We start from the raw sequence: 13093 nt of genomic DNA, 5'->3' as shown, positions 1-13093 counted from the left end.
AAAATAATTGCTTTCCTATGCATAAAGCATCTACCAGACATGAACAATACTTTCTTCAAACACTTTGTCATATTCCAGAGTTACTTACACACTTGGTCTGTTGAAAGAACATTTGGGCAAAGTGTCTGAAAAAAGTATTAAGAATATCTGGCAGATACTCTGTCTTTAGGAAAGCAATGATTTCCTGTCTTTGACATTTTTATCTCACTAAAATCCATCAAGAATATAGGAAATTATGAGCAAAACTGTTACCCAAATCTAGCAATTTTCATTGTGTGTATGTTACTGGAAAGTTACGTGGGTTGACCACCCTTTTTATGGCAGTCAATAAATTTTTTGAATTTAAACAGTATTAACCTGTTCTCCATGAGTGGCTGAGAGCTTCCCCATATGAATTACAACAAGAGCTTGTAGAGCATGAAATGCCCCCCTCCCCCACCCTTGATGCATTCATTAATTGCACAAAGAACAGAAATTATTTGGTCACTGTACACTGGACGTTTGACATACTGACCTCAAATAAATAATGTTGGATCATTTAGCAGTCATAAGTGACCTCCGCATCAAATGTGATCTTAGACTAAAGCATTCTCTAGTTATTTGGCAATAAAAGTTCTACTGTTTTGGGTCAATGTGACCTTGACCTTTGACCTCAAAATCAATAGGGGTCATCTGCTGGTCATGATCAATCTTCCTATCAAGTTTCGTGATCCTAGGCTCAAGTGTTCTTGAATTATCAACAGGAAACCGTTAAATTGTTCCAGGTCACTGTGACTTTGATCTTTGACCTACTGAACTCAAAAACTTTAGGGATCATCTGCTGGTCATGATTTACTTCCCTATTAAGTTTCATGACCCTAGGCCCAAGCGTTCTCAAATTATCATCCTGAAATGGTTTAACTGTTCCAGGTCACTGTGACCTTGACCTTAGACCTACTAACCTCAAAATAAATAGAAGTCATTTGCTAGTAATGATCAACCTCCCTATCAACTTTCATGATCCTAGGCCGAAGCGTTCTAGAGTTATCATCCGGAAACTGTTTCACCGTTTCGGGTCACTGTAACCTTGACCTTTGACCTACTAACCTCAAAATAAATAGAAGTCATTTGCTAGTAATGATCAACCTCCCTATCAACTTTCATGATCCTAGGTCGAAGCATTCTCGAGTTATCATCCGGACTGATCTACTGACTGACCGACCAACATCTGCAAAACAATATACCCCTCCTTCTTTGAAGCGGGGCATAATAAATAGGTTTAGGACAACCCGTAACAAACTCAATAAGAAGCATAAAATTGTCACAATTTATTTTGGATAGTTAATCACTATCAAAAACTTCTTATTACAGAAAAACTGGGCTGAAATCCCAAGTGGTTCTGGTCTAAAACAGTATGTCTATGACTCTTAATATTCAAACAACATGAAGTTTACTAACCTCAATAATTCTCAAAGGAGCTGGGTATTTTCCTTTAGTTTGTTTCATTACTGGAGCTTTAACCCCTCGCTCCCAAAATATATTTCCAATCGGTGAACTGGCAAACATATCTATATACTCTAAAACAAATAGAACACTTCGTAGCATTTTAAGAAAAATGTTTCGCTTTCTAAAGTCTTTGTAATACAGCTTGTGTGAAAAAAACAGATCTCTTATATATATATTTGATAATATGTATCTAGCACTTGCGGATATTACAACAGTGTTGATTTCTTTGTACCACAAGCCTCCTTTTCATTTATAATTTTACTCTTCTCAGAGACAAATCTCATTTCTGTGTTACTGTCGTCTGTTTTGATATTCATTTTGAAAACACAATAGTTACATGTAGAAATTAACCATTAGCTAGATGCGTTCTATATAAAATTAAGCTAGAAAATGTACTAACTGTTCATTCCTTTCTTCTTTCTTTCTGGTTTTTTAACTGATCCATCAGCTAATCCTCTGAAATTAATTACAACTAACAGCTAAACAAACGTAAGTTTTTCTGAAATATCATACTAGATATATTATACCACATAATGCCATTTTTAGTTATCTTGTATACTATAAAAAAAACTACAAATTCCCAAATGGAACAGAGCATACAACAAGCGCTGTCAGTGGACAGCGCGCTCGACTATTCTCAGTGCTTGATAGTATAATATAAGCTATGAGTAAAACTTTAACATTACAATAAGCATATTCTAAGTCGAAAAGGGGCCATAATTCAGTCAAAATGACTGATAGAGTTGCCTCCTCCTTTTTACAGACTGGGGTCATGATGGTTAATAAGTATGCAAAATATCAAAGCAATATCTCAATGGACTTAGAAAATATTTGGGGTGGTACACAAACTTTAAGATTTGTGTGACGCTGACGCTAACGCCGGGGCGAGTAGGATAGCTCCCCTATTCTTCGAATAGTCGAGCTAAAAACTTAATCAAACAATGCCACAGAGACACCGACGGTGAGTCAGATGGCTCTACCTATTCTTCCAATAGTCAAGTTAAAAAAAATTAACTCGGGATAAAGTCCTCAGCACAGTTCAGGTCATATGCTGATCTCGTTTTAAACAGTGAAAGAAAGGGCCCCTCAGGACATTATTCCAGGCACAGACAGGCTCCTGGGTAGAATGACTGACCTTTCACATGCAACTGGATGATTTCCTTACATGATGGTTCCAGCTTCAAGTTTCAAAGTGGAGGGGTAAGTTTATTCAAAGTCAGTTACTTTAACCACTCATCCAGAGGTTCCCATTACTTTACAAAATTTAATGTATTTCAACGGATCAAGAAGTCCATGTACTGGCAGGTCCTACTACAGTTTTGTTTGTTTATTTGTTTGTTTGGGGTTTAATGCCAATTTTCAGCAGTATTTCAGTTATCTAACTGCGTGACCACAATATGTAACTGAGTATCATCTTACTTTGCAGTGAGGATGGCAATTCTCTCCAATTCTTGTAATGTGTTTTCATCTGCACTCTTTAATCCTTCACCTTCAATGACAACATAGAAACATACTGTTATATAACTACAATAAATAATATGCAATTTTTGGCATGAAAAATGGTACCAGAAGCTCCCTTGCTTGGCGTTCAGCATTAACAGGGAAACTAGCCTCTTCTCTCATACCCTAGTGGCGATGGATTCCATCAGGAATGAGGTGTCAAGAGTGATTAATATAAGTTTGCAGAACTTGTTTCGCAATCGACCTAAAATAAATCAGTATAAACTATAAGTATACATGCATACTGCTGATAGAAACTGCGATGTAAGTGCATCACTGCTTATGTCCATTTTCTTGTTAATATCTAATGCTAAACTTGAAATCCACAAACTTCCAATAAAATAGTTACTTAAGAATTACACTGTTCCCATTTGGTTATGAAATACATGGACATGTAAAAAAAATTAAATATACAATGATTTATTTCAGTATGGGATTAAATTATTTTCCCTGGTGCTCATGTGTGTAAATGCTGCAAAATAACACACACATTTAATAAAGCCCCACAGATGCTTTATGTCAAATGTGTATGTTAAAGTCAATGTTTACATGTGCATTAACCAATATAACAAGAGCTGTCGGAAGACAGAAATGCTCAACTATTCAACAGTCTTGTGAACTGAATGAATATTGAAGTCGAAAAATGGGCATAATTTTGTAAAATTGCAAAACAGGCTTATGGAACCTGTACAAAGCATATCAGCTCATGACAATGGACAACTGTGTGAAGTTTCAATCCATTCACATTAGTGGGTACTGAGATACAAGCTTACATACAAAAACTTAACCAAAAACTGCTAAGTCAAGAAAGGGACATAATTTTGTAAAAATGCAAACTAGAGTTATGTAACCTGTGCATTACATGTCAGATCATGACAGTGAACAAGAATGTGAATGTTCAATCCATTCCCATTATTGGGTACTGAGATACCAGCTTACATACAAAAACTTAACCAAAATCTGCTAAGTCGACAAAGGGGCATAATTTTGTAAAAATTGCAAAGTAGAGTTATTGAACCTGTGCAACGCATGTCAGATTATGACAGTGAACAAGTATGTGATGTTTCAATCCATTTCTGTAAGTGGGTACTGAGATACCAGCTTACATATAAAACCTTAACCAAAAATTTCCAATTTGAAAAAGGGGCATAATTTTGTAAAAAAGCAAAATAGAGTTATGGAACCTGTGCAATGTAAGTCAGTTTATCACAGTGAATAAGTGTGTGAAGTTTCAATCCATTCCCGTAAGTGGTTACTGAGATACCAGCTTACATACAAAAACTTAACCAAATCGAGACGTGGACATGGATGCATGAGTGAGTACAATAGCTCTATCTATTCTTTGAATCTATTCTTGTATCATGCATCACAATGAACAACCAGTAAAATGCATGTGTCTCATTTGACCATATGACATATGTAAACAATAGTAGCCAGTTAGAGCACTGTGTCCTCTAGAATACTTTGGGGTAAACATGCATGCAAATCTCTAATCAAAGTTTGACTCCTATGCTGGGGTAAGTATTTTCTTTGAACAGTCGGGCTAAAAATCGTATCTCCATAATGAAGAACTAGAATGTGTCTGCAGGACACAGGGTGTGCCCCCCACTAGTACTTCTGTCACAAATAAGGGGAAATAATTCAAATGTTTGCAGTCTTAATGGGGTAAAACCTCAAAAAAAAAATTAAGAAAAGGATTCATTATTCTAGACCATATACTTTTTGAGATATGAGCATCACAAACAAAACAAGAGCTGTCGGAGGACAGCAACGCTCGACTATTCAACAGCCTTGTCAATTGAATGAATACAAGTTGAAAAAGGGGCATAATTTTGTAAAATGCAAAGTAGAGGTATTGAACCTCTGTACTGCATGTCATATCATGACAGCGAACAAGTGTGTGAAGTTTCAATCCTTTCCAATTTGTGGATACTGAGATACCAGCTTACATACAAAAACTTAACAAAAAAGTGCTAAGTCAAAGGGGCATAATTTTGTAAAAATGCCAAGTAGAGTTATGGGACCTTCACAGTGCATGTTAGATCATGACAGTGAACAAGTGTGTGAAGTTTCAATCCATTCCAATTAGTGGATACTGAGATATCAGATTACATACAAAAATTTAACCAAAAACTGCTAAGTCGAAAAAGGGGCATAATTTTGAAAAAAAAGAGAGTAGAGTTATGGGACTTGCTTAGTGCATGTCAAATCATGATAGTGAAGATGTATGTGAAGTTTCAATCCATTCCCATTAGTAACTACTGAGATACCAGCTTACATACAAAACCTTAACCAAAAATTTCTAAGTCGAAAAAGGGGCATAATTTTGTAAAAAAGCAAAATAGAGTTATGGAACCTGTGCAATGTAGATCAGTTCATCACAGTGAATAAGTGTGTGAAGTTTCAATCCATTCCCACAAGTGGTTACTGAGTTACCAGCTTACATACAAAACCTTAACCAAAAATTTCTAAGTCGAAAAAGGGGCATAATTTTGTAAAAAAGCAAAATAGAGTTATGGAACCTGTGCAATGTAAGTCAGTTTGTCACAGTCAATAAGTGTGTGAAGTTTCAATCCATTCCCACAAGTGGTTACTGAGATACCAGCTTACATACAAAACCTTAACCAAAATCGGGACGCGGACGCGGACGCAGACGCCGACGCCGACGCATGGGCGAGTGCAATAGCTCACTATTCTATGAATAGTCGAGCTAAAAATCCACTATTTTGGCTACTTCAAGGGCCATAACTCTGTAATAAACGCTAAAATTCTCAAAAAGAATACAAAGTGTGCAAGGTCACATTATGACAAAGATGCAAACAAGGTTTCATGAATTTAAATTAAATACTTTCTGAGTGAGGCACATAATTAGGTGAAAATGTGCATCTTTTGACTATTTCAGGGGCCATAACTCTGGAAATAGGGGACGGACCTAGATAAAAAAATAGTAGGTGTGCAAGTTCATATCATGATAAAGACTCATGCAAGGTTTGATCAATCTATATCAAATACTTTTTGAGCTAGGCGTGTCACAAGGTGAAAATGTGCATTTTTGACTATTTCAGGGGCCATAACTCTAGAAATAGGGCGCAGACCCAGATTAAAATAGGAGATGCGCAAGTTCATATCATGATTAAGACTCATGCAAGGTTTCATGAATTTATATCAAATACTTTTTGAGCTAGGCGTGTCACAAGGTGAAAATGTGCATTTTTGACTATTTCAGGGGCCATAACTCTAAAAATAGGGGGCGGAGCGAGATGAAAAATAGGAGGTGCGTAAGTTCATATCATGATAAAGACTCATGCAAGGTTTCATCAATTTATATCAAATGCTTTTTGAGCTAGGCGTGTCACAAGGTGAAAATGTGCATTTTTGACTATTCAGGGGCCTTAACTCTAGAAATAGGTGGCGGACCCAGATGAAAAATAGGAGGTGCGCAAGTTCATATCATGATTAAGACTCATGCAAGGTTTCATCAATTTATATCAAATACTTTTTGAGCTAGGCGTGTCACAAGGTGAAAAATTGCATTTTTAACTATTTCAGGGGCCATAACTCTTAAATTAGGGGGCAGAGCCAGACGAAAAATAGAAGGTGTGCATGTTCATATCATGATAAAGACTCAAGCAAGGTTTCATCAATTTATATCAAATACTTTTTGAGCTAGACGCGTCACGAACTTCGGACGGACACACGGACAAGAGCAAATCTATATGCCCCCACCACTCATGGGGGGGGGGGGGGGGGGGGGGGGCACAAAAAGACATATTATTACATTATACTGTAGCTGTAGATTTCAGAAGTACTCAAATTTACCTATAGGTTCCATAACCATGTCAACTAGTCCAATCTTCTTTCCTCTCTTTGCATCGTAAGATTTACCAGTCAGCATCATTGGCATAGCAGTTTGAAAAGGCAGCTGAAAATAGTAATAAAAGCTGTCTGAAGAACATATATGCACCTCCATTAGGACCTGTCAGTGGTTACTGACGGGCTGTGTAGTATGCTGTGTTCTTGACCTTTGGCATTATGACTACACCCTCCCCCACCTGACACAAAAACACTTGATGGGTATTATCTACTGACACCTAAACTATAAGCTAATCTAGTGATCATAGGCAATAAGCTTCTTAAGTTTAACAAGTATAGGCCCAACATTTCTCCAGTTTTTTTTATCAGATACAGTTTTCAGTATTTGACTTTATGACCCCCAAAAAGAATACTGACATCAAGTGACATGGTAATTCTACTGAGTACAACCACTATATGTCAAAGTGCTCTCTAGATATCTACTGGAAACTGTATTTTCTACCTACAAATGGACAGACTGATATGAGCAAAATGGACAGACTGATATATGCCAAATGAGCAAAATGGACTGACTGGTATGAGCAAATTGGATGGACTGATATGAGCAAAACAACACCCACTCTTTTCCAAAGTGGGTATAAAAATACTGTTTGCAAATTGCTTATAGTACATATTACACTTAAAAGATAAGGAATCAGTCAAGTTTCCACTGTTACTGCTATATCATGTGGCATGTTAGATAAGCATTATCTTTTATTTTTGTGAATTCCAAGAGTTACACCCATTACATAAGCAGTTTACCAGTTTCAGGAGTCTCTGTGTTCCTCCGGCACCAGGCAATAATCCGAGCATCACCTCTGGACAGCTCATTGCAGTCTTCTTACTGTTTACAGCAATCCTGTAGTGACACGCTAGTGCAGTCTGTAAATTAATTTATAAATATCAAATTTCAACTGTTTTTTAACTTTGGAAATGTAAGCTGGCCTTATTTTTCACTTACTTAAAGGCACTTGCTACAGTTTTTCCGGACAGGTCAATATTTACCCCGACACCGTGCCACTTTGGTTGTGTTTCTAATCGATATAGCTCACTGCAGAGTTGATGTCTTCTGCGCATGCCCGGAAGTGATTATCTAATGTTGCGTATGGAAAAAATTCGCAAATTATTGTATGTTCGCATGCATTTAATGTACAAAATGTATAATATACTGCCTAAATGTTAGGGTAAGTATCACCATGGTTACAAAATATATACATTTAAAGTACTTTTAGCTCAAATTGCTTCAATCCGACATATACTGGAGTGTGTTATTTATACCAGCGCTCAAACTCTGCACTGAGTCACAGCTGTTTCTAATCCCGTACCGTACCCGTACCATACATTCGTAAACTATAGGTTTTGTTAAAAAAATGGGCGGAAACTTACATCGTTCTATGCCATCAAAATGCTTCAGAAACACCTTAAAATCCGCTTCAGAAATCTGCCGTTTGATAATTTTATATAATATTTCTAAGTCATTTGCTCAAACACTGAAAGAGTATTTCGTACCAACCTGCATTGTATAAATGCCTGCCACATCCCACCTCGTTGTAATTTGATTTAAGTGAAATCTAATATGGTGACCTATCAATTTTCTTTTTGTTTTAGATTAGGTAGACATAACCAAAGGTATGAGCAGAGTTTGATTAAATTCTATTATGTGAAACTCAATAAAATAGCAGAAGTACCAACTTAAAACTGACAAAAATATGCAAAAATAGCCCTTGGGTCTGCTTTCTTTACAAAATCATGTTCTTTTGACTTCTCTGAGCATTTTTCAAATAGATATATTGTTTTCCGTTACAAAAATGCTTAGATATTCAAATTTATGCTGATTATTGTACTTTACTGAAAGATATTTTAAGATTACAGAAATTTTGAAAAATGTTTAAAATAGCACCATATCTAGGGGCAAATTAAATTGAAACAAAGCTGGTGGCCTAGTATTTTTATTTCATTTTTCAATACATCATAACATGATCTTTTAATACAAACATTTCATCAAAATCTATTATTGAGAAAAAAAAATACAAAACTGTAGCGAGCGTCCTTATGTCTCAGTAAATATACTTACTAGTTTTTGTTGGATTTAATTTTACAATGACACAATTATAATTATGTCATATCGAGACCTTCTAGCATTACATGGTGGAGCAAGACATCAGATGCTCCTGTTAGTATAACTTCAGGCATGAGTGGGTCCCTAGGTAGAACCATAAACATTCTGCAAGTCAGCTGAACAATTTCTCACATTAAGGAGTCCTACACACAAATGAGGTTTCGAACCAACAGGGGTGAAGGGCCATTGATAAAAGGTCAACTAGCTTAACCACTTGGTTACAGAGGACTGTATATATACAGTGTGCAACAACAGAGAAGTTATAAGTATTTAAACATCTGTACCTGTGATTATCATAATTATATTTCACTGTTCTATTAATACTTGCCAAGAAAATGTGTTCTCTAAAAACTGAGCCATATCATTTTTATACTGCAACAAAATTAAGTTCTACATCTCAATTGTTTTGAAACATTAAAATATTAATGATTAAATATCCTATTCAAACAGTCACTCAGAAAAAAGTGTCTGTTTGGGTTTAGCATTTTTTTCAACAATTTTTCAGTGGTATAAATAAGTGTCTACTTGTAAGCAGTGAACACAATGCCTAACTTTATAGTGTTGCCTTACTGGAATATCATGTGTAGAGATGTGACATGATACAGTTATCGAAGAAAGTAATATAACAAATGCTCTTAATATATTCAAATGGCCCCTTAATTAAATAAATAACAACAACATTAAAGCTCAAATATATAGACAGTAAGAATGCCTAATGTGTATGTCCAGCCTGATCTAAGTGCAGGTCCACAACAGCCAGAGAAACTTTACCTCATTTCATCCTCCCAAAGCTGTTCCCATACAAACTTAACCTCAAGTCATCCTCCCAAAGGCACATTCCCACAAAACTTTACCTGATGTCCTCCTCCAAAGGCTGCTCCCAATAAAACTTCACCACCTTAAGTCCTTCTCCTATAAAACTATACCTCAAGTCCTCCTCCCAAGGTTGTTCCCAATAAAATTTCACTACCCAAGTCCTTCTCCCATAAAACTATACCTCGAGTCCTTCACTACCTTAAGTCCTTCTCCCATAAAACTATACCTCAACTCCTCCTCCCAAGGCTGTTCCCAATAAAATTTCACTACCTTAAGTCCTTCTCCCATAAAACTTTATCTCAAGTCCTCCTCCCAAGGCTGTTCCCAATAACATTTCACTACCTTAAGTCCTTCTCCCATAAAATATTATCTCAAGTCCTCCTCCCAAGGCTGTTCCCAATAAAACTTCACCACCTTAAGTCCTTCTCCCATAAAATATTATCTCAAGTCCTCCTCCCAAGGCTGTTCCCAATAAAACTTCACCACCTTAAGTCCTTCTCCCATAAAACATTACCTCAAGTCCTCCTCCCAAGGCTGTTCCCATTATAGCAGCTACCACTGGGGTTTTCAGGGCCTCAATTTCGTTGAACATATCCTGACCATTTTTGGACAGTTCCGTAGCTTCAGCTGCTGTCTTGCAGGCATTTATCATACTGAAACAGACCACAACATTGTTAAATAACCATATTGTCATAGTATAGCCAATTCTAACACGATCCGCAGCAATTGCTATATAAACATATAGCGAAATCGCCTATACATGAATTTACGATAAAATATGGTTGGCTGTTACATTTCACCCCCTATGATTGTAACATAAGAGATTCTACTTCAGTTCCATTACATACGAATTATTTCAGGGCCAAACGGTTGAAAACAGTATTTCAAAAACGTAAATATAATAAAAAGTCATAATGACTTATGTGTAGGTCCGTAAAACACGTTCTGATCTCTACGAGCGAATTCAATTAGCTTAATTATGATTCAGCGGTGACGTCATAAATGTATGACATAAAGTGTGACGTCATAATGATGTGACGTCATATAAAAGTTAAGCTCGTCATTCATAACACAGGGTCAACTTGCCTAATTTGATGATTCTGTTCATAATTAGTTTGCGAGCTGTTAGGTTACTAATTTATGAATACTACTCAAAATTCTGATAAAAAAGAAACAAATATCTATTCGTTCCATTGGCTATGCAACACTCTAACCACAGGGGGTAAACTGTAACAGCACATGACCTGAATGACGTATTACGCTGAAAATGTAGTACTGTAAAATGCGAATTATTTGCGTTGTTAGAATCGAAATAATAAATATGTTCCAATAATTTTATCAATTAATAAAATATGGGCAGGTGTTTGGATGCGTAATAATTAAATCACGAGTGCGTAGCATCCAAACGACTGCCCATGTTTTATTAACTGATAAAATATAGGAACACATTTATTATTTCTTAAATATTCACTAACTTAACACAAGAACTTCTGAAAGCTTTATCAAGATTATAGCTTCAAAATATTTTCAATATAAATACAGAAATAAAATGTATATTTAGAGTTCTTCTATAGGCAGGGTTTTTTTTACCAAGAGGGGAAGGGGCCCAGGGTTGTGATTTGGGGAAAAATAGCATGGTATTTGGGCAAAGGGGAATAAAAAATCTTGTGTAAAGTCAATTTTTGGGAAAACTCAGTGCATGATTTAAAAGAAATTTTCTGAGGGGCAGGGGCCTGTTAACGGCCCCTATTATCTGAGGGGAAAAAACACTGACAAGATTTGGGATCCATTCTTATCATTTGATCACACTATGACTAATGTATTCCTGAATGTGCCTTATATTTGGAAATATACTTAAATAACTATTCCCAACCCATGACATGTTCGCAATCAAAATGCTCTATCCTGATAAAGACTTAATTGCAAACTTTTACAACAATTTTAGACATCTTACTTTATATCTGCTCCTGCTATGAAACAGTCTGGCTTTCCAGAGATGATCACAATTCCTTTAACATCTGGGGATTTAGATATTTCTTGATAAACCTCCTTAAATTCATCCATGGTCCCTCTTGACAGTGTATTCACCTGCTCATGACAAAGAAAACATCAATTTAAGCAAGAATAATGTCAGCCTTGTATTACAAATGCCCCCCGAAAACAACAACAGAGATAACTCCAGAACATACATATAAAAGTCCCAATAAAAAGAGCACATACTCTTCATCCAACATTCAACTCAATTTGATGGAAACTGTAGGAGTTGAGGACACAAGGGACAGACAGACAGACAGACATTCATACGTTTCAGTAGTTACATATGGCTACCCTTTTGTTCTTTCTTTTGTTCAATTAAGCCATGTAAAAGATTTTAGACACACAGAATCTACTGACTAAATAGAATTTATTTTACCTTCTGTTCTCAAAACCACTTAACTACTCTTCTGTGTATGCAGACTGACAGACAGATGGACAATTCAAACACTATTTGTCTCCAGGGTCTATGGCACTGTTGGCATAAAAGTACACTAAGTTTTACAGCTACATTTCACCTAAAGTATCATAAATCTCTTGTATTTGACTTCTTTCATGGGTAAATACTGGTTGCAGCTACTTCAAGCTGTTTATAAGGAAAATCACAAAAACAACAAGAGCTGTCCATATGACAGCCAATGCTCCATTATTCGAAATTGTTGTCCCATAGGCAGCAATATCTCTCCAAATGTTAAAATATTTATAGAGTTTCAATCCAGTATCTGCATTAGTTTTGAAGATAGTAACTTGCATGCAAAACTTTAACCAGAAGTTTTTAATTCCAAAAGAGGGCATAATTTGGCCAAAATACTTGTCATAGTTATGAGACTGGACGCTATCTCCTAGTTATGTAACCCTGAAGACATGTGAAGTTTCAAATCAATATCTGCTTTAGTCTTGGAGACAGTAACTTGCATGCAAAACTTTAACAAGGATTTTATAAGTCTAAAAGGGGGAATAACTTGGTTAAATTACATATCTGAGTTATGGGATTTGACCCGGTGAGGCTGGTTATTAAAGAGAAAGTAAGTTTCAAAGATATATGTCTTAGCTATAGGTACTTGCACGCAAAACGTTAACCAAGGTGTGTAGCCAACATCAGGGTGTGTAGAACAGCTTGAACTATTCTCTGAATTGTCAAGCTAACAAGAGCTGTCCGTAAGACAGCCAAGCTCGACTATTCGAAATATTGTCACAGAAGAAAGAAATTATTACCCAAAATGTTAAATATCAAAAGAGTTTAAGTTCGAAAGGGGACATAATTTGACCAAAATACATATCAAAGTT

At 36.1% G+C, this 13093-nt stretch overlaps 1 protein-coding gene across 2 annotated transcripts in view; it reads right to left on the bottom strand.

The window, feature by feature from the left end:
• The window catches only part of LOC123524417 (trifunctional enzyme subunit alpha, mitochondrial-like), a 46856-nt gene that overhangs the window by 25558 nt on the left and 8205 nt on the right, over positions 1 to 13093 (bottom strand). The window contains exons 4-10 of one of the 2 annotated variants that reach the window (XM_045302603.2): positions 11727 to 11860; positions 10287 to 10425; positions 7600 to 7719; positions 6805 to 6907; positions 2905 to 2974; positions 1886 to 1941; positions 1438 to 1556 (exon numbers count right to left, since the gene is read on the bottom strand). In XM_045302603.2, the coding sequence (XP_045158538.2) occupies positions 1438 to 1556; positions 1886 to 1941; positions 2905 to 2974; positions 6805 to 6907; positions 7600 to 7719; positions 10287 to 10425; positions 11727 to 11860 (741 nt within the window). Of the gene's footprint in view, positions 1 to 1437; positions 1557 to 1885; positions 1942 to 2904; positions 2975 to 6804; positions 6908 to 7599; positions 7722 to 10072; positions 10122 to 10286; positions 10426 to 11726; positions 11861 to 13093 lie in introns of those variants that run through there. The other variant, XM_053538877.1, reaches the window with a different exon arrangement.

The sequence above is a fragment of the Mercenaria mercenaria genome, chromosome 3, assembly GCF_021730395.1.
Source record: "Mercenaria mercenaria strain notata chromosome 3, MADL_Memer_1, whole genome shotgun sequence".
Classification (NCBI taxonomy): domain Eukaryota; kingdom Metazoa; phylum Mollusca; class Bivalvia; order Venerida; family Veneridae; genus Mercenaria; species Mercenaria mercenaria.
This window is presented reverse-complemented; position numbering and strand designations above follow the sequence as displayed.